Here is a 21,880-nt window from a genome sequence, read left to right as displayed (position 1 = left end):
AATGCTGGTCGGTAAGGGTAAAATTCAGTACATTTCACTGTTACCGACCAGTATTTAGGAATTCCTGATGTAGGGAAGGATTCGGTATTAACCCGTTTGCTGCTTCGAACGTTCAGCGCCAGTGCTGAACGTTCGAAGAAACGGGTGCGGCCGCTGGACGTGCGCAGCACCAGGGAGGTAGCTCGCACGACATCCAACGGCCAACGGCAGCAGCGATAGGGTTAAGGAATCGGTAAATACAGATTCCTTAATACCGATTCCTAATTGGCCTTGCATTTAAGGAAACGGTAATACCGATTCTTTAAATGCCCTGTACGAAGCACTTTTAAGAGTGCTTTTGGGCCTTAGGAATTCGTTAATTACCACCAACTTAAAGGTGGTAATTACCTAATTCCTTTAAAAAAGCACATTTTTGCTTTTTTAAAAGTGCCATGTGGCACACATACATGCCCTTAGGGCATGCATGTGTGCCACATGTGGACACATGCACATTTCAGGGGTGCCAGACGGTGTCCTTTGGACACCCTGGCACCCTTGAAATGCCTCCCATGATTACCGATTCGGCAATACCGAATTTCTTCGCATTCATTCCTATGGGCCTCCAAACCCATAGGAATGAATGGGTAGGTGATTCCTTATTACTGAATCGGTATTACAGTTTCGGTAATAAGGAATATTAACGATTCTGTATTTTTTTACCGAATATGGGGCATATGTAGGTAATTTCCATTTTGCGATTCCCAAATAGCGATTTTTAAGGAATCGCTATTTGAGAATAGCAAAATGGAATGTAGGTAAAAATTCGCATTTTTTTTTGCGAATCTCTAACATTCCTTATTTGCGATTAGCAAATTGCGAATCGCAATTAAGAAATGAGTGTTCCATTCATTCCTATGGGCCAAAAGGCCCATAGGAATGAATGGGGGTACATTCTCAAATTGCGATTTTCTGTGTGAAAATCGCAATTTGAGAATCGCAATTCCAAGGGTGCCAGGCTGTCCAAAGGACACTTGTTGCACCCCAGGAATGTGCCTGTAAGTACATGTGGCGCACATACATGCCCTAAGGGCATGTCTGTGCGCCACATGGCACTTTGAATTTTTTTTTAAATGCATTTTTGAAGGAAATCGCAAAATACCATTGAAGTAGGTGGTATTTTGCGATTCCTTATGCAAAAATAGCAATTTTTAAAGCACCCCTACATAGCATTTAAGGAATCGCAAAATTGCGATTCCTTAAATGCTATAAGCAAAATAAAGAATCACAATTTTTGCGATTACTTATTTTGCTAGGTGCGACCTACATATCAAAACTCCGTTTGCGATTCGCAAACGCCGAAATTCGCCGAATTTCAACGTTTGCGAATCGCAAACGGCTACCTACATATGCACCTATTGCCTACATATGAAATACCAATTCCTAAATACCGAATCGGTAAAATTCGGTATTTAGGAATCGGTATTTCCAAGTTACCTACATATGGCCCTTAGTTCACAAACTTCTACAGAGGCTGTGCGGCAATCTATCAATCAATCAACATTTATATAGCGCGGCGAGTCACCCATGAGGGTCTCGAGGAGCTAGAACAGTTCACCCACGTTGCCCATATTCTAGTGATTCCCTAGTGGGGGGATTTACCTAACCCGCTAAGACTGGAGCTCACAGCTCCAGGCAATTAAGGAAACAATGGTCGACATCAGTAAATTCATGGGGTCTTAAGAAATAACTTGTTCAGGGGTCATTCCACGCAGAGTTCAGCATGGGGTTAGGTCTGAGTCTGCCATCGAGCTCTCTCACAGATGAGTTAATGGTACTTTGTGCAGATTTACAGCTAAAACGGGCTCTGGCTTTATAAAGCACAGCTTAATTAATAGACATATACCAAGGAATATTGGGATCCTCCAATCTGAGGTGAGCACAGCATTGTTACTTCTCACATACAGGAAGCCCTAGAGATAGCAAGCAAGTAAATGCAACACCAAAGAGCTGAGGTAGTCTAGGGGGGAGGGGCAAGAGCTGATGTTAACCTCCTCTTTGGCTTGGGGGGTTAAGCCACGGTCCAAAGAATGGTGGTGCACAAAAGCGACCACGGGAAGGAGCCTGAAGGAAGGATGAACTGGGTGCTTGTCTGGTATCCCTGGACTATGAGGTCCATATGTGGGGGTAACCTCAAATAGGTATAGCACCTGATGAAGTGTAGTGCTGGAGCTCTTTGGCTAATCAGGCAAGGAACCAGCATAGGACCAATCATCGGTGACCGCCATTGGACTGCCCGTAAAATATCACTTTACCTTGACTACTTTTACTAAACTTTCAGCAAAGGTTTTCCAACACTGGTGTAATTTTGGTTGGCTCATTGCCTTTAGTCTTTAAGCATGCATCGTCATTGTTAATGGTCTGTGGGTACATCTGTGGGATAGCTGCGTTATGGGGAGCCGAAGGACCGGTGGACATTGTCTGTAGGCTGAGACAGTGCCAGGCAAGCATCATGGGTACCACAAGACGAGGAGGATTCCTGGGTGATCCTTTTTATTCAGGTGAGCCCTACTGAGAGAACTTTTAAAATATTTAAAAATGACAAATGAAAATATGGAGCCCATGATTTCCAAAATGATGATACATTTTGAGGTACTGACTGCAAGAATCTTTGGAATAAACTTTTTAGTTGCAGGACTCTTAAAGAAGCTGGAAGGACTAGTAGAGCGTTGCAGAGAGTCCAAATATATGGATGCTTACCTGAGTTAATCGCGACCCCGGTTGTGTGTTGAATATAAGTCAAGTCCGAATACTTTGTTTTCAAAGGTTTCCATGATGAAGACATGCCATTCTATGTAACTTCAGGCTTGGTGGTACGTCACAATGGTCCATCTTCCAGTGAGCTGATCAGTTTTGCCTGGGTTACCACCCATCTCCCAGCCTCCACTACCTTATTCTGCAGGAAGAAAGCGGTAGAAGGAAACTTACCACCACCTACGGAATTGGGGCCACGAGGACACTGATAGTAATGCAGCGAGCCACTTGCTGCCTCCTCACCCGCATGGGCTAGTCAGTTTTCATGCTTCTACTTCTCTCCCATTTATAGTGAGCCCACCCATATGCCTTTTGATAACCAATGATAGCCTGTCATTAAGCTGAGGTCAGGTTCCAAATTTCATACTGTATAGCACTGGCAAAAGGTCTAGCAGTGCCATATGTTGCCTGAATTCTGTGGCTGCCGAACCGGTGTACCTCTTTTAGATGTTATGTTATTCTGATTAGTTTAGCGCAACTTATCACCCAGTTGGGTATTCAGTTGCTGCAGCAAGTATGTAGGCATCGGACCGAGGGTATTGGGAGTCAGCCCAGGAGAATTAGTTTAAGAGCCAGATCTTCAGCTTCTTGTGGAATTCAAAAAGTGAGCAGTTGGTGTAAAGGGAGTTAATTCCAGGTCTTGGGTGTCTTGTAGAAGAATGCTAGACCTCCTTTTCTGCTTTTGCAGAAGTGGGTGTCTGTGCAAGCCATAGTCAGCTTAATGTTAGCCTAATTTAATGTCAGGCTTGGTGAATTGGGCCCCTTTTCCAGTCCTTCCCACCATGTTCACCTACTCATCAGAGGAGTTGTAGGTCATAAAGTAGGCCACACTGTCGGGCCGGTCATTGACGGAATTACCCTTGGGATAAGTGAGGTGGTGAATAAGTCGGAATTAGCCAGCTTCCTTCTAAGGGATTGCCCAGAGAGGTGATACTTTAAAGTTTGGCGATAGGAGAGACTCGAAAGTACATGTCACCAGCGCAGCTGTAACTATTTAACTTTATATCAACTAACTCAGGCCAATCAACCGCTGACTTCAAATTCCTTGACCATCTGCTGACTATCGGGCCTCCTTTGTTATCAATTTCCCCTTTTTAGGGTTGGGCTAGATCCTGTAAAGATGAATGAGGACCTGCAGTTGAATGGGTGAAGCACCTTTGGATGGAAGCACCTGCCTTCTTGTCCTCTTTTCAGCTCCTATGCCTGGTGTCAGAGTCGTCCTTGCCATGCATCAGAAGCGTGTGTATATCAACAAATTCACACCTCCATATATTCTCTTGCACAGTTCAGGTATCTTTCCACAGTAGAGAGTAGCAGCCCGAATATAACGGGGCACTGGTTAGCTGAGACGGTGCGCTTGTTGTAGCCCCTGCGGCACGCTGCCCTCTGGAATCCTACCTATGGTGATACTAGGGCCAGGTGCTAGGTAGACCGCTGCTGACTGCAAGCAATAACAAAGCGGGGTGCTCGAGGGGGCGGACATGTGAAGTGTATTTGCCTGGCTTGGTTATATGGAGTGGGTGTGGGTATGTGAAGTGTACTACACTGGCCTAATGTATGCTCCCACTGTTCCTGACCCTCACCCCCTGAAGTGACGTCAATAGCCATGCTTGCCCCCAACTCTACTGCTTTGCTTTAACCTCCCTCCCCCAGTGCTTTGGGTTGTGTGGGTTAGGCAATGCAGCATTAAGACCGTGCTTGCCTAAAAGGCAAAAATGAGACCCGAATCAGGCAGGAGACTCCTGATTTTTCAAGCCAAAAATGGCTTATTTTGGCTGTCTCCGTTCTGAAATTGCCTCTACTTCAATAGAAGTCAATGGAAAAAATACATTTTCCTGATAATGGTTTTTTAAATCTCCCACTTTCCTCATCTAAAATGTTGGCATGTATGTAGAAGGTCACTTTGAATATGATGCAGAAAGCCACGGTCCTCACGCCAGTACCTCCCTACCCAGGGCCAGTTCCAGGATTTATGGGGCCCCAAGCAGAAAGAGAATGTGCGCGGGCCCTATAATTTACATATGTGACTCCTGGGCTCGGGAAGCTTCTTTGTGCAGACTCTTCTGTTCCGCATCTCCTCCTCTCGGCCACATACAAGCACCTCTTTTACAGCTCCTAACAGGCTGAAGGTGTGACAAATGCTTGTGGGCTGAAAGTTAAAACCATGGGGGCCCTAAAGTGCTGGACAAAGGGCCTCGCGCAGTTTCTTCGAATGGGCAGCCGGGCAGGAGGCCTAATTGCAGGACATAGCGGCAAAATGTGTTTCCTTGCAACAGGGACAAGAGGAAGTGTCCCCCTCCCCTGGGCCTACTCATACCATCACTAAGAGACCCAGGGAGGGGGGCCACCTCCCATGGGCCATATTGCAAGGAGACACTTTTCTTTCCGTTGGATCGGCAGGGGTATGAGGACCGGCGGTGTGTTACACTGGTAGGCTTAGTGCGAGGCCCAGGGCAGCTGCCCACACTGCCCATGCCTAGTGCCGGCCCTGTCCCTACGTGCAGCCCTTCCCCCTGCTACTTACATCGGGCGGGCACCTCTGAGGAGCCCCAGACTACTGATGAAATCTCCAGGATCCAATGACTGGACCCCTGTTTCTCCCCCTTGAAGCAGGCATGAGGGACTGGTGATCCTGAAATCCTCTTCCTCAGCTGTTCAGGCGTTCAAGGGAACTGTCACACTCACTGCAGTACTCCGCACCCCATCTCTGAAAGCCACTGTAGAGACTGGGTCTGGGCATTTAAGGTCCTTCCATAAAATCATTTTATGCCTCATAGGTTTTCATCACTCACATGGGCATGGAATGCTTGTTAAGCAGCTGACTGGCAGGTTGGGGGTGTAAGGAGTGCACCGATTGCCTGTGCTAAGAGCTTTTCTCTACCAGGAGTCGGTGTTACCTGCCGGGTCCCAGACCGGATAGTAAGAGAACTTTGAAAATCATCTATACGATACACTCCATTGGTGTTGTGCAGTTTTTGTAGAGGGTGTTGGCTGTGATTACATGCCAAGAAGGGCCCGAGGAGAAGCTGATCAACAGCAAAGCAGTCCATGTTTCACACACAGATGATGCAAACCCCACGGGCTCATCTTCAGACCATGGCCTGAAGCCTGGAAGAAGAGGCATGGACCAAGAGGTGTCAATTGACATTTTGCAAAGACTTGCCAAGCCACATCACACCCCACCTGAGAGACCTGCACTGGCTCCCGGTCAACAAGAGGATAACCTTCAAGCTCCTCACCCACGCACACAAGGCACTCCACAACACCGGACCAACGTACCCCAACAGACGACTCAGCTTCTACACCCCCACCTGCCAGCTCCGCTCCGCCGACCTCGCCCTTGCTACAGTCCCCCGCTTCCGAAGAGCGACCTAAGGTGGCAGATCGTTCTCCCACCTCACCGCCAAGACCTGGAACACCCTCCCCATCCACCTACGGCAGACCCAAGACCTGCTGACCTTCAGAAAACTCCTCAAGACCTGGCTTTTCGAGGAGTAGCAGCATTCCCCACCCCAGCGCCTTGAGACCCTCACGGGTGAGTAGTGCGCTTTACAAATGATATGATTGATTGATTGATTGATTGATTGAAGAGTGGAATAAAACCCAGGGAATGACATGCAAGGGCCTCAGCATTAAATACCCTGCAGCCAGAAACCGTAAGCAGGTTGCAATGAACATAGACTAGTCCAAAACAAAACTGAGAACAAGACCCTGTCTATCCCTCCTCCCGCTGCTGTAACTTCCACCCCTTGCAATGTAAACATCCTCCTATAACCCTCACCCATGTGGCTACAAGCACCGCTGCTCTCGCCCATGCTCCAAAAATACCCAAATAAAGAACAGGGAATGACTGGAAAGGGGACAGACGTTTTTGCAATGCACTGTTTTTATTAAGGAGGAGTTTCTAATTTGTCCACAAGACACTTGCCTCCAACAAGCTGGGTATAACAAGGCGTCACCTGTAAAATAAAGTATACAAGTAAAGGTCCGAAACTACATCAACAATTACATTTTTTCGCCCCTTAAACCTCTTTTATTCCCTAGAAATGAAAGTCAGGTACATGAAGTTTTTCTGTTTTGTTTTATTTTGCTCAAAGGCGTGCCCATGGCAGCAGGCACGCCTTTGTTCTATAGGGGATCAGCTAAATTCTCCCTCTGCCTGCTGAGTTGATCCAAAGTTGTCACGCAGTGATGTTGATTGCTTTTATTGTTTCAGCTGTAGAAACAAACACCAAATGTATGGATTTAACATATGCAAAGTACATACTGAAAATTAAGCAATAAAACCAGGTATTCCTACCAAATAATGTACATTATAGAGACCAAGACTTTATGCATACATGTGGTGTTAAGCTTTAATAATTCTATAACACAAACGTGGTCTACTAGCTGAGAAAATCCATAGCTTTAGATCACTAAAATCACTAGATATTACTGGCTGTAGAACAAAAATCTTTGCACTCAGAAAAACCTTCACAGATGTAAGACACGGACACTGGAACATGTCAATAATTTCAAGTCGACTTTAGATGGTTAAGGGTCCACCATACACTGGTTTATGGCAAGGTCCTTGACTTCCTGCGTCTATCACCAAGCACAGGACAATCTCAGGACACTGAACAATTCTTTTTGTGTCTGTGACTGCGCCATAGAGTCTCACATTCTTGAGTCCCAGCTAATCACTAATATTGAGGGCTGTTCCTGATAGAACTAGATAATGCCCTCCTTTTAAACAAGCACCGGGAAAACCAATAGGTTTCACCTTTTGGACCTATTGGCTGTGCAGCATCGGTAAAAAAGCATTTTTTCATGATGCCTGTAAGAAATGGGGTTACCAAATCTCCAGGGGGGGCAGCACGGAACCAAGCGGGCAGGCCAAACTCCGGAGGACATGTGAAGCACTCACGCAGTACCCACAGACGATACACCAGGCACACCACAAAAGAGGCACGACACCAGCTTGAGTTGGAAAATTAATAAGTTCTCTATTGACTCCAACCTGCAAGGGTAAACATAACATAGGCCGTAATCACAACAAGGTGCTAGCGAGCGCCAGGGCAGTATATGCCCGGGGGATTATTTACAAGGGAATTGGGAACAAGGCTGAAACGGTAAATCAGTCCAAATCGTCTAGCTGAAATATAAAAGAGTTAGCACTTGGCATGTAACATCAGCGACATCCATATGAGGGAAGAAAACACTAGGCGTGAGAACCCATTAAGCATGAAATCAAACATTAGGGGTATGAACCCAAAATAGCTGTCATTGGCGTCTCCTGCAAAAAGGATAGGGTTCACCCAGCATTAATATCAAGCAGGAACACCTGTTATAGAAGGCACATCAAGGTTTACTCCACCATCCCCCTGTGAGAATAAAACACTAGGCAGAACTTATAATGCCTAAACCTGTGGGTATCCAAATATAGGCACAAACTCATTGAACACAGGGCCTCAACAGCATATCAGGAATCAACCGGTACTGGATAACTACTCGGCCCGGGACCTGCATGACAGCATGAGGGCATCAACATTAGGTATCGGTCTCAATCCTGAGGCGGGACACCTGTAATAAAAACATCAAGGCTTCCTCATTAGCATGGAGCCTAACCATGGGCCTGGAATAACACGTCAGGCCGGCACGTTGGCAACACCATTAGTATAAAACATCAGGGTGTATACAACAGCCCACCCTCCGCATGGCGATAAACATTATGCATCCACATTATGGTGTGACGTTAGGCATTAAATCATGGGCACGAAAAACATTAGCAACAGGACTGCCCAATCATGGACAGGGGGCGCAGTAACCTGGTGCATGTCACCACTGCGACCATTAGGACAACCCTTAGCGAAGGGGCAGTCGGCCTGACCTATGGGCGTCTCCTCAGCAGCATAACGCATGGGGATGCCCACCATTAACAGGGGCATTAACACTAGGCCCTAAGCACACTGGGCGCGAAACCATCTGCCTAAACATCAACCCATTAGGCAAGAGAACTGGGCATTTCATTAAGGCACCTTTAACCCAGTATTCAGCAAAAGCACTTCCTTACGCCACACTAACCCAAGCACCAGGGCCTACACTGGCTGGCGTTCAACTGGACCCCCAGGCAGGGGTTAACTAATGTCTTGGCCCAGCTCAGAGGCCTGGCAGTCCCGCAGGTACTTCTCACTGGGAGCTCTCGCCGAGTCCGGGGGCTCTGGTGTACAATTAGGGCCCTGCTCTTCCTTAAGGCAGTGGGGGCCAACAGGGCCCAATCCCGATTTCCCAAAAGAAGGGGAGGGGGCGAGCACCGACCCTGTGCCCCGACTCCAGCCCCCCAACCAACGGACACTAGGGCCCCACAGTCCCCACTCACCGACGGTTCCGAGGCTCTCCCCGGCCTCCTCAGTCTTCTCCCGGATTTCGAGGCGGAGAGGGGCAGGCACCGGCAATGGGCCTCGAGGCCCCCTCTGTGCTCTGGCAGCCAGCCGCGGGACCTGCCGCAACACTCGGGGCACTCCTTCACCGACGGAGGCGGGGTAGGCTCCCGCCCTCGGCTCTCTCCTCAATGCGGCGTCACCCGGGCCCCTCCTCTTCCTCAAGGGGACCCGGGGCTTCCGTCGGCTTTCCCGATCCCGGGGCTCCCCTCTTCCTCACTGGGGCCCGGGACTTCTAAAGGGGCCTCCGCGAAGCCTCTCCCGGCTGATGGGGCTGGTCTTGGCCCGGGGGCCAATCAGGATGCGGCTCCCGGGGGAGCGGCAGCGCCAACCAATTGGTGCGCGGCGGGCTGGGGGCGCAGTCAGGGACGTCACCGGCGCCCCAGCCAAGTGATGCCGGCCTCTCCGGCTTCAGGCCTATCGCGGCCCTCTCTCCATTCCGGCAGCCCTCTCCTGGCACCGGGGGCCGCTGCGACGATGCCCACCACAGCGGGGGTCTCCTTGGCAGCGCCGGGCCACGGCGGAGATTTAGGCCCCAGGCGCAATCTTCAGGCAGCGCCACAGTCTCCTCGGTGCCCGGGCTGCGACGGTGACTTTCGGCGGCAGTAAGGGGTAGGCTCCCTTTTATTTAATTATTAATATTGCGGGGTCGACATCCGCCCAGATCACGGGGCCAAAAGCGCGCCAAAATGCGGGGTAGGCTCCTGTGGCGCTATTCCTCTCAGCAAAAGGGCGCTATTCACGGAGCACAGCTCCTCCCTCTGCCCACACAGCTCTCAGGGCCAACAGCACTTCGGGGGCCACAACAGTCACAGGGCACAGTGCTTTAGCACGCCACAGTCCCTCGGGGGCACAATCCTCCCCAGGCGGCGCTTCACAGGCAGCTCCTCACGGCCCAGCGCTTCTAAAGGGCCCCAGCTTCACCAGAGGGGGGTAGACAGCCCCACTTCAGTTCCTCAGGGGCCCACTCCTCACCTCCTGGGCGCTTCTTTCACGCAGTGCTGCCGTGGTTTAAGGTCCCCCAGAGCGTCAGGGACCTGGGGAGGGGCCCTCCTTCGTCAGGGGCCCGGGGGACAGCAGAGGGGGGGGGGTTTGAGGGGTGCTGGGCCCAGCTCACAGGCCCATGTGGCACCTCGCAGCAGGTCCCCTCACATTCCTGTCCCAGCTCTGTGTGAGTCTCTGGTGGCACATCCCCCTTACTTATACCCTCCTCCCAGGCAGTGCCAGAACCTTTTAGAATGTTGACAAAGCTGGCCTAAACTGGCTCAAGGGGAGGGGTTGAGCACCCTGGGTGCCAGGCTTCCCTCCAAAAGCAAGGGTTGGCTGGGTAATAATATCTAGACCGCTGACCTACGGCAGTCAGGTGGCAAAACCCATGGCATTGGCATCCATTTTAAATACAGAACATTTCAGTCAGGTGCATTTCTAAAATGGGGGAATATTTCCTGCACACCATTTCGTGACATTACATTTTAAAACAGGGCAACTCTTACCCACATGGCCTATACAGGTTTATTACCATGGGGGAGACATTTCAAATAAGGGGGGCAAAAAGCGAAAAAGTTTGGGGGAAAAGGGCCAAGTCCAACAATGCCTAAAAAGGGCTATCAGGGGAAGAGGACAACGGGGGTGCGGGTTGGGTGGGAAAGTAACGACGAGTGGGTGTAACGACGAGTGGGTGGATGGCAAGGGAGCAACAGAGGCACTTGAACCAGGGCCGGGAGAAAAAAACCCAATAAAAAAGCCAGTGAGGGGTGGGGATAGCAGCGTAAATACTTGGCGAGAGAGAGAGATAAGGTAGCTACGGGGGAGTGGGAATGGCAGGTGTCGCGGTGGGAAGCAGCAGCGGAGGGGGAGAACTAGAGAACACAACTTCTTTCATTGAGTACTGAAAAGAAAAAAAAGGTAGTTCCCTAAAAGTGAGCAGGGGAAGGATACAAGTCATCTAGTCAAAATGATGGTAAAGAGGCTATGATCCAGGGGAAGGACATAGAAAAGAAGGAGACGGACAAACACACAATGGACAAGGAAACCTATTGAATACAAACCAAGCAAATGTGACCAAGAACAAAAGCAACCAACGATAGCTATGGGTTGGGCCAAAGACCACTGAAAATTATTTGAATAATCCACAGGAAGCTTTTGCCAACCACACAGCTGAAAGCTGTCTGTAGGGAAGACCTACAAACGTGGGGGCAGATTTTCAAGCCCCTTGCGCCACTTTTGGGTCACTTTCCCCATGTTAAAAGTGACGCTAAAGTTGTGCAAGGGGCTTGTAAATCTGCCCCTTGAGGTTTACCACTAGGGCAATACCGCGACACGGTATATACCTCTGAGAGTGTACCTCTTGAAGCTACAAAACCATGTCAATGAGGGTACTTCAGTGATAAGGTATATACAGACTCGTCCTTAAGAGTGCATCCTGACTGATAAATGGAAGAGTCTAAAGAGGACATGAAGATTCCACGGATTAGGCAATGATTTTGCTGTTGCTGTGTCTATAAAACTTCAAGCCATGTTACTTAGCAAAACTGAAGCTGTTGCTGTTATTATTTATACATGCCAGTAAATTAATGACTGATTTTGTTTTTGGGTCACAATCATACATGTTAATGTTGGCTATGAAAATAAATACCTGTATGTATCGATTAATTATTAACTCAATAGCATTGTTGCAGAGCCGACATTTATTTGCTCCTAAATCTAAATGAATGCAGTAGTGCATGCCGGTCAAACGTTAGAATAAGTACCTTTTTCAGCCAAAAGTCATGAATAATAAATTCAATACACATGGATAAGTTCAAACATTTAATTAAAGAAAGTCATAACTGAGATAAAACCGAGACCATACATCGTACATACACTGAGCCAGCATTACAATCTAGCTTTGTTAAATGTAAAATCACATGGTAATTACGGCAGTGTATATCCGTAATGGTCCAACGGAATCTTGTAATCTCTAATCAGGAGACAAGATATTGTAAATCCACTCGAGATGACAGGAAATGTATTGATTTTTTAAATCCATTTTTACGAGTGTTTACATGTTTGAATCGTGTTGGTTGCTTACACATGGTACTAACAATGTACCCAGATTGTTGAAAACCACTCAATGATTTATTTTCTTTGGGTTAGATGGTATTAGGAAGAATGAGAATGTAAAATGAAGCAGAAATTAGGTTGCATTGGGGACACATTTGAACACAGAAGGGTGAATGCCTCCTCACTCTACAGATATCGACAATCAGCATGAAAATAGATGGGGGCACGTGAATAGATCCACTTCTGTCATCCTGTTGCACAAAGAAAATGCAAAGGTGTCTTTCAATACAAATACTAAGAACTGTGTTGGGCCTCTTGTGACCCAGACCGCAACCTGCCTTAAGTAGGATGCCAAGTGTGACGTGTCTCCTATGGGATAGTAGGCTTTTTTTAAGACTAGGAGTAGTAGTGCAGATTTGAACGCAGTAGGTGGCAGGTCTGAGATAAGAGGGAGTGGGTAAATAGTGAGGTGACTATTGACGTCACGAAGAGACGGTCTTTTCAGGATAGCGCTGTTGTACCCCACAGGGATAAATAAATCCAGTATTTGTAGAGCGCGAACTACTCGCCCTTACAGGTCTCATGGAGTAGGGGGCCGTCATGGGAATTAACCCCTTGGGCGCGGCCGCGATTCTGCGCCTGTGCGGCAGAATCGCGAGTGGGTGGTTTATGACGGCCCCCAGCCGTCATCAGCACACGAGCCCAGTGATGCATGACGGCTGAGGGCCGTCATCAGCATCGAAGGGGTTGGGAGCTATTGCCCAGAATCACATGGTGCTGAGCTGATGCGCCGCACGGGGGATCGAACCGTGACCCCTGTGCTCTAAAGTCAGCTGCCCTGGCCGCTGCACTACACCTCTCCACAGGGATCAGACAGGGCACACAATGAATTAGAGGTTTTCAGTTGTAGGGATGAGCTCTGTTGCTAAGGTGGTGGAGTTGCAGAGTGAGATCATGGGTGATTGATGATGAGCAGCGGAAGCGGGGCGTTACCTATCAGGGATAATCTGCCTCTCATGGTCATTTTTGTGGAAAAGTTTGTCACACACGCCTTGGCAGATAGAGCGGTGAGTGTGGGACAGAGGGGGGGGAGGGAGGTTAGGTTGCTAATTGAGCATCTTAGTCTTTGTGGGAGAGACTGCCTCTAGTGATGTGATGAGATTGTGAAAATATATGGATTTTGCATTGATATGGTTGGGATTATCTGTGGGCTGGGCGTAAAAGCAACCTTATTTTAGTTGTGTGAGGGTTGTGAGCGTATGGCTGCAGGCGAGAATGTATGGAAAGGATACTGTATGTTGAAGGCATGTTGCAGTGTACAGCTGAATTGATGTAAAGATGTGGCATGCTATAGAGGTGTGAGATGGTTGTGGAAGGCAAAAAAGGACTCAGGTTTTTTTTTTTTACTTGAGATATGAGAAGTAATGGCTGGAGTGGGACAGGAAATGTGATATGGATGAGGTCAGAGGAAGTTGAAGACTGGGAGAGCAGAAGTGAGTATGTTAGAGACTAGTGTCAGTTTATAGGTTTATGTAGTATTTATTTATGAGTGAATGATCAGACAGTTGTGAAAACAGTGTTTAGTCATTGGACTTTGCGGCTTAGGTTGCGTTACGTGGATGAGGTTTCCATCTATACCAGGCTTTGCCAATGGGTACCTCAGGAGCTACTGGTAGCTCTCCAGCTACCAGCAAGTAGCTCTCCTACGTGTCACCCAGCCCACTAAATTAGAAATATTTGCATTATTGAATGAATATATGTATACCAAAATTCAAAAGCCTGTATTTGAGATGAAAATGTGTGTATTTTCAGACCACATAAGTGGATGTTTGACTAAAACTGTTGAATTTCCAAATCAACCACTGCAACCATTCAGTTAGTTAACAATATACATGTAATTTGAATGGTAAGATACTTTACAGGGTTAAAGGGTTATAGGGTTAAAGTGCACTTTATAAATACACATTATATTTAAAGCTGATATTTGAGTGATAAATTATGTAGCATTGGGGAGACTTATTGTCTTGGTGCACTGCAGCTATGGCTGTTATCTATAATCCTAGTAGAGGCATTCCAAGTTGATAAAGCCTTTTTTGAGATTATTGCTAGCACTGATGCTGTCATATATGTTTCAAATACTTGCATGAGATGGCCACTAGGGAAATTTTGTCAGATGCGGTCACTGTAACAACACTAATAATATTCATTATTTGCTCGGGAGGATATCTTTTTAACTTTAGCAGCTCTTATTACAGAAAAGGTTGGAGACTCCTGATCTATACGTATTACCTGACAACCAGAGCACGAGCCACAAGTAGAGATGCTGCCTCGCTGCTCCTATAATCTGGAGCTGTGCCATATTGTTCCTGTTCTCTGGAGCTATGTCCTATTGTTCCTATCTCTGCTGCTGTGCCCTATTGTTCCTTTATTCTAGAGCTGTGTCCTATTGTTCCTATACACTGGAGCTGTGCCCTATTGTTCCTGTACCCCGGCGCTGTGCCTTATTGTTCCTATACTCCGGAGCTGTGCCCTATTTTTCATTTATTCTGGAGCTGTGTCCTATTGTTCCTACACGCTGGAGCTGTGCCCTATTGTTCCTTTATTCTGGAGCTGTGTCCTGTTGTTACTACACACTGGAGATGTGCCCTATTGTTCCTATACCCCGGAGATGTGCCCTATGGTTCCTATACTCTGAAGCTGTGTCCTATTTTTTCTATACTCCGGCGCTGTGCCCTATTGTTCCTATACTCCGGAGCTGTGCCCTACTTTTCCTATGCTCCGGAGCTGTGCCCTATTTTTCCTATACTCTGAAGCTGTGCCCTATTATTCCTATACTCTGGACTGTGCCCTACTTTTCCTATACTCCGGAGCTGTGCCCTATTTTCCCTGTACTCTAGAGCTGTGCCCTATTTTTCCTATACTCTGGAGCTGTGCCCTATTGTTCCTAAACTCTGGAGCTGTGCCCTATTGTTCCAATACTCTGGAGCTGTGCCCCATTGTTCCTATACTCTGGAGCTGTGCCCCATTGTTCCTATACTCTGAAGCTGTGCCCTATTATTCCTATACTCTGGACTGTGCCCTACTTTTCCTATACTCCGGAGCTGTGCCCTATTTTCCCTGTACTCTAGAGCTGTGCCCTATTTTTCCTATACTCTGGAGCTGTGCCCTATTGTTCCTAAACTCTGGAGCTGTGCCCTATTGTTCCAATACTCTGGAGCTGTGCCCCATTGTTCCTATACTCTGGAGCTGTGCCCCATTGTTCCTATATTCTGGAGCTGTGCCCCATTGTTCTTATACTCTGGAGCTGTGCCCTATGATTAGTCTTTGAATGGGATGCTGTTTGCATGTTTTCTGGGTGGGGATGTCGTGGGGAGATAAATACAGTCACACAGCTTCATGATATCAGCAAGTGCTGTGCACCATCACAATGGCAGGCATACATTGTGCACTGCCTACAGCAGCACTGCGACAAGATACACTAAACAACTCATCTTTCTGATGTGTGATGCACCTTTCACATTGTGTAGTGGAAGTGGCACAACTAGTGCCAAGAAAGCGTCAGCCGGTTGAGCGAGACCAAGCAAGAAGGTGACTACTACTGCACAGCTGGATCACACTCAGTCACCAAAGGTGTAAATGATGCCACTGCAGATGCTATCACAGGGATAGTGAAAAGATCAGGTGTCTCTTACCTTACGGGCCCGGGTGATGCCTATGCAGTGTGCACCTGTTGTGAAGTGGATAAGCGAAACTACCTTTGGGGAAAGATGCAGAAAGAGAGAGAGAACACAGGAAAAATTAGCAACATAAAGGACACAGGCGGTATCTAGGAGACTGTAAATTCATCAGCATTTCCGGCTAGTAATTATCTATCTATCTATCTATCTATCTATCTATCTATCTATCTATCTATCTATCTATCTATCTATCTATCTACCTATCTATCTATCTATCTATATATATATATATATATATATATATATATATAAACATATATATATATATATATATTCACTGAAAAAACCATAGGTTTCACACCAGTTATAGTTAGCTGGAAATTTTACTCGCATAAAACCATTGAAATTCCCACGTTATAGTTAGTTGGACTCACTATAACTTGCACGTCTGCAATGCACTGCTGATGACGTCACATATTACATCACTCATGACAGTGATTTTTTTTAAAAAAATTGATTGGTTAACTGGCTTATTAAGTGTATCTTAGTGAATACATATATTAGCGAGTAATGTTTAAATATTTAAATATATGCATGAGTGATGTAATATGTGACGTCATCAGCAGTGCATTGCAGACGTGCAAGTTATAGTGAGTCCAACTAACTATAACGTGGGAATTTCAATGGTTTTATGCGAGTAAAATTTCCAGCTAACTATAACTGGTGTGAAACCTATGGTTTTTTCAGTGAATTTCAAAGGATTTTTAAATGCTAATTCCTAACTATAACTGGTGTGTAACCTATGGTTTTTTCAGTGAATATATATATATATATATAAAATTTCTATGGCAAAATGAAACCCCTCATTTTGTTCCTTTTCAAATTAAATGTATTAAGTGTTACCACTTTATTCCAATCAAGATGACTTCAGGTGTGCCATACTTTTGTCATAAGTAAGACTGTTAGCGTTCTAGTTGTTCTTTAGAACACTCTGGGACATTCTGTTATTGGGCTATAGTTGGGCTACATCTGGCTGATATTTGGGCTACATTTGTTTTTTTTTGTCTCTGGTGGCCATCTTTGGGCTACATTGGGCTACATTTGGGCTCTAACATATATATAGCCCAATGTAGCCCAATATATATTTTTTCAAAGTAAATTTTCGTAAAAACCACTGGAGCATATATCTTGAGACATAGCAAAGGCATAAAATTTTGCCAAGTTTGGTGGAAATCCATTCAGCCGTTCGGGCTAAAAGTGAGTCCAACTGCCCTATGGAAATTAACATGGGGAAAACACGTTTTGGGACCCCCCTTTTATCTCGGCCCCCGCTTGACGGATCCCCCCGAAACTTTCCGGGAAGGAGCGGAGCGCAGCGAGGCAAAGTTAAGGAAAATTACAGGCAGATCCCTCATTCGGCGCCAAAGTTATTCCCAATAGAATGTTGCGGATTTCCTATGGAAAACGATCCTAACTATAACTACCTACTGGCGACCGCCAGTAGGTAATATATATATATATATATAAATACTCCTTGTGATGCCACCCTGTCAAATGAATACACCACACATTGTGGACAAAAATTGTGCACACGAAGGCATATGCAAAAAGGGGCCCATACGAACCTTGCAAGGGTTGAAACTTGTTACTGAGGCTTGAGCATGGCTGGTAATCTCGCACACCTCCTCGTATTCTGTTCCGAAGGGAAGTCGACTGGGTGCATCGTTAGTCCTCCTCACACCTGGAAGTGAGAAGAAGAAGCAGAGCTATCACAACAGGGCCATGAATAAGTTAGCGTAATAATACGTTGAAAGGACTTGATGGGAGAAGAACAGCTTTGCAAAGCACAAGCAGGCGTAGAAAGAATGACCGATACAATGTGTATCCAATAAAGTGCTCAAATTCCCCAAAAAGGCCACCTTCCTCCAAAAAAGGAAAGCATACATATGAGTAGAGAGCTAGCAAATGAACACTCATGACTGCCATGACACAGGAGAGCAGCTGTGCGGATGCACATGACACCAATGTATATTTGTCATAGGATGTACAAAAAAGCAGCCGAGACTTGACTCACGAACCCAATGGACACGCAAACTACAGAGATCTCATTCACAGCGTATTTTCTGGACACTGTAACCATCCCATGCGGCGCAAATAACCAAACTCCTTGGCTCACTGTAGCTAATGATGATCGCAGACGCACCCTGACAACTAAGCATCATTTCAAATGAATTCATGCTACATGTTATTGGCTGTTACTTGCATTACAAATACAAAACATGTTTCTTGAAATCCTCACCCTGGGCACCAATCAAATGAAACGCATGTGAATCTACGAAAGGTGAAATACTGGGGATACTCTGAGCTCCCGTCTAATGTAGTAGGGCTGATTTAGGCATGCAATTATGGTTGAAAATTGTGACATTTCGAGGGATATTTTCAAGAAAATGTTGGAGTGCAGTGTTACGCCAAAATTGGTAATGCCATGCTCTGATATTTTTCAAACAGAGGGTTGCGCCTTGTTTAAAAAAATACAGCGCACCTGAGTGTCCCAAGCGCTGGTGCTAAAAAGCTGCCTAGTGCCAGCGCAGGCCCCCTTGCGCCATGTTGCAAGGGTGCCTGCGCTGCAGGGGCGATTGTTTATGAGCAGGAAGGGGCCCCTTCCTGCACATAAACAATCATGAAAGGCGATTTGCTGTTTCTATGTGGGCTGCAGAATACCCCCCCCCCTCCCATCCCCCCATTCTTCATTCGAGCGACAGTCTTGAAACCTCCCACTAAGCAGGGAAATACACACTCCGAAGGCAATATGCCTGGACAGGTATTGTACTATGTGGTAAAACACACCTCACCTTCAAGGTTGCCCACGGACTGCTGTTTCATGAAGAACACCTTTCTGGCAGTAACTTCAAGAGTGCCTGGAAATGCATCATAAGAGGAGCACTTTTATCTCTCGGTATATATTTACGTTATATTTGTTATAAATAACTGTTTTCATAACATTATGATGTGTGTGCTGCCGATGGCAGCTACATAGCAACAAGGTAATGAGAGGGGTTTTGCCATGTTTTAGGAGATCAGGTTGACTGGGACAAGTTGCAAACAGCACTTTATTGGGACATGAGCATTTCCAGTTTTTTTCTGCACGGTTTGTACCGTCTGCTGCCAGATTACATTTTGGTTCCCAGCTGTAGATGGCCTTGGTTTTAGAACGCCGTATGGATTGGTCACATCATAGCTAAACAAAACAATCTTTTCACGGCTGGTTGAGTCATCCATTCATCAGTATAGCTCATCATTCTGTCGGCTGGAACAAGATTGCTAAACACTGAGGGCCTCAACTACTGGCACATTTGCGCCACCAGAACGTCACTTTTTTGACGTTCTGGTGGCGCAATGTGCCACGACATATTTACAAGGCCACGTAAAGCCACTTTATGTGGCTTTTCATGGCCTTATAAATATGTGCCACTTCCATGCACAAAACTGTGTGAAAGGGGCGTTTCATGGGTGTTGCTCTGGGTGAAACCACGCAACACCCATCTAACCTGAAGCATTCCCAGATTTTCTAGGCATCGTACACCTTGGAATGTGTCAGAACCTAACGCCACCCCAGGGTTGGCGTTAGTGAGGCACAGTGAGGAGAAATTCTCCTCATTTGCAGCACACCTAGAAAGAGGAAATCTCCTTTTGTGATTGATTTTGTGCAGGAAGGTGTCCCATCCTGCACAAAATCAATCATCCCTTCGACGTAGGCACCCTGGCACCATGGTGCAAGGGTGCCTGCGTTGACACACGACAGTCTAATGTGCGCCGGCACAGGGTAAAAGGACAAAAATGCGCCGTATCTTATAGATACGGCACATTCCTGCCCTTTTGTTTTGATGTAGGGCAGCACAGCAAGATTCCTTACGGCACTCAAGTTCAGGCACTGCCCTAAGCCAAGTCCTCAAAAATAAGGCCCTGAATTTGGGCTAGCCGATTAGCTCCATTAATACTCCATTAATACAGAAGCTAAAATTCAACTAGTCACAGTGCGGTAAGATCTTTTTTTTAAACATTCACAGGAGATAGAGTATAACATGGATTTAATCAAACTTACAAGGTAGCTAATTTCTTTTCCACAACATAAATACATGTGTTTGACTCCTGATTTGCAGCAACGAGGACTACAACGTTCTGAAATGAATGTTAACTGTGGCACAAAATATGGAATCCATGTGGCCTTGTCGCTTATGATCATCAGTTTCAGTTTGCATCTAACATTCGCTTTTGAGTTCTCATTTTCTGATGCCTGTGGCATGTGCTTTCTTTGGTGTTTTGTCCTCCTGATTTGCTGCTAAATAAGATATATGTGCTGCTAGATAAGATATATGTGCGCCACATGTTAGCAACTTATCAGGCAAAATGCTTAAGTGTGACGACTTATGGGGCAAGGGAATTAACAAAGCAGCCGTGCTACACGTTACAGAAAATAGGTTTGCCCGCCATTTGCTCTCCCTCCCCCAAAGTTCCGCCATTTTTATTTGCCTTAAGGAGCCAGGGTTAGTTCCTCTGGAGGATATAATTCGGACTCACCCATTTATGTTGTGGCGTTGAGTCTGGACTAATGGGGCACTGGCATTAAACAGAGCGATAATTAAAGATTGCCTTACCTTGAACCATGGTCTAGAAATTCCCTGCTTGAGGGAAGTCAATGCCAAGGCAGTGGCCATATCCAGACCAGATCTGTTTGACAATCTCACATGGCTATCGTCCTTGACGAAAAGGACGTTGAGGGGTTTGTATTAAACACTTAGGGCCAGATGTAGGAGCCGTAATACCGGTCGGTAACGGCCGAATTCGGCCGTTACCGACCGGTATTAGGGATTTCTGATGTAGGGGGCCTATATTTTACCGATTCTGTAAATTTACAGAATCGGTAAATTTACAGAATCGGTAAAATACCGAATCGGTATATTTACCGATTCAGTAAATTCATATGTGGGAGACACTCCTAAGAGTGCCACAGGCCCTTAAGAGTCGGTATTTTACCACCCAATACTATTGGGTGGTAAAATACTGAATTCAGGTGTGCATGCACATCTGTGCATGCACACCTGTGCAATGTGACACACAGACATGCCCTTAGGGCATGTATGTGTGCCACATGTCACACAAGCCTTAACTTGGGGTGCTAGAGGGTGTCAAAGTGACACCCTCTGCACCCTTGCAGGATTCGGTATTTAGCAAATCGGTAAATACCGAATCGGTATTGCCCATTGATTCCTATGGGCTTCAAGGCCCATAGGAATCAATGGGCACTACCGATTCGGTAAATACCGAATGTTACCGATTCGGTAATTTAAAATTAAAAATTACCTACATCTCCCTCCGTCTAATTTACCGATTCATAAATACCGAATCGGTAAAATTCGGTATTTATGAGTCGGTAAATTAGTGTTACCTACATCTAGCCCTTAGGGCCATATGTAGGTGGCCAAATACCGGTCGGTAAATGCCGATTTCGGCCGTTACCAACCGGTATTTTGAGTTTCAGATGTAGGTGGCCAAAATAGTACCGAATCTGTAAATTTACCGAATGGGTAAATTTACCGATTCTGTAAATTACCGAATCGGTAAAGTTACAGATTCGGTAATATGGGATGTAGGTGGCACTGAAAACAGTGCCACAGGCCCTCAATAATTCGTTATTTACCATCAAATTCTATTTGGTGGTAAATAACGAATTCCTGTGTACATGCACATCTGTGCATGTATGTGTGTCACATGGCACACAAGCCTGAATCCGGGGTGCAACAGGGTGTCAAAGTGACACCCTGTCCCCCTTGTAAAATCGGTAATTTTACCGAATCGGTATTTACTGATTCGGTAATTGCCATTGGTTTCTATGGGCCCATAGGAATCAATGGCAATTACCGAATCGGTAAATACCGATTCGGTAATTACCGA

The 21,880-nt window shown here is 46.3% G+C and overlaps 1 protein-coding gene across 3 annotated transcripts in view; it reads right to left on the bottom strand.

Moving 5' to 3' along the window:
* Positions 1 to 21,880, bottom strand: part of LOC144756318 (uncharacterized) — a 166,263-nt gene that overhangs the window by 127,017 nt on the left and 17,366 nt on the right. For all 3 annotated transcript variants that reach the window (XR_013595126.1, XM_078646016.1, XM_078646017.1), the window contains exons 3-5: positions 18,781 to 18,846; positions 17,554 to 17,669; positions 15,944 to 16,006 (exon numbers count right to left, since the gene is read on the bottom strand). Coding sequence is in view for 1 of the 3 variants with exons in the window: in XM_078646017.1 (XP_078502143.1) it covers positions 15,944 to 16,006; positions 17,554 to 17,669; positions 18,781 to 18,811 (210 nt within the window). In the remaining 2 variants the exon portion in view is untranslated. The remainder of the gene's footprint in view (positions 1 to 15,943; positions 16,007 to 17,553; positions 17,670 to 18,780; positions 18,847 to 21,880) is intronic.

The sequence above is a fragment of the Lissotriton helveticus genome, chromosome 5_1, assembly GCF_964261635.1.
Source record: "Lissotriton helveticus chromosome 5_1, aLisHel1.1, whole genome shotgun sequence".
NCBI lineage: Eukaryota > Metazoa > Chordata > Amphibia > Caudata > Salamandridae > Lissotriton > Lissotriton helveticus.
This window is presented reverse-complemented; position numbering and strand designations above follow the sequence as displayed.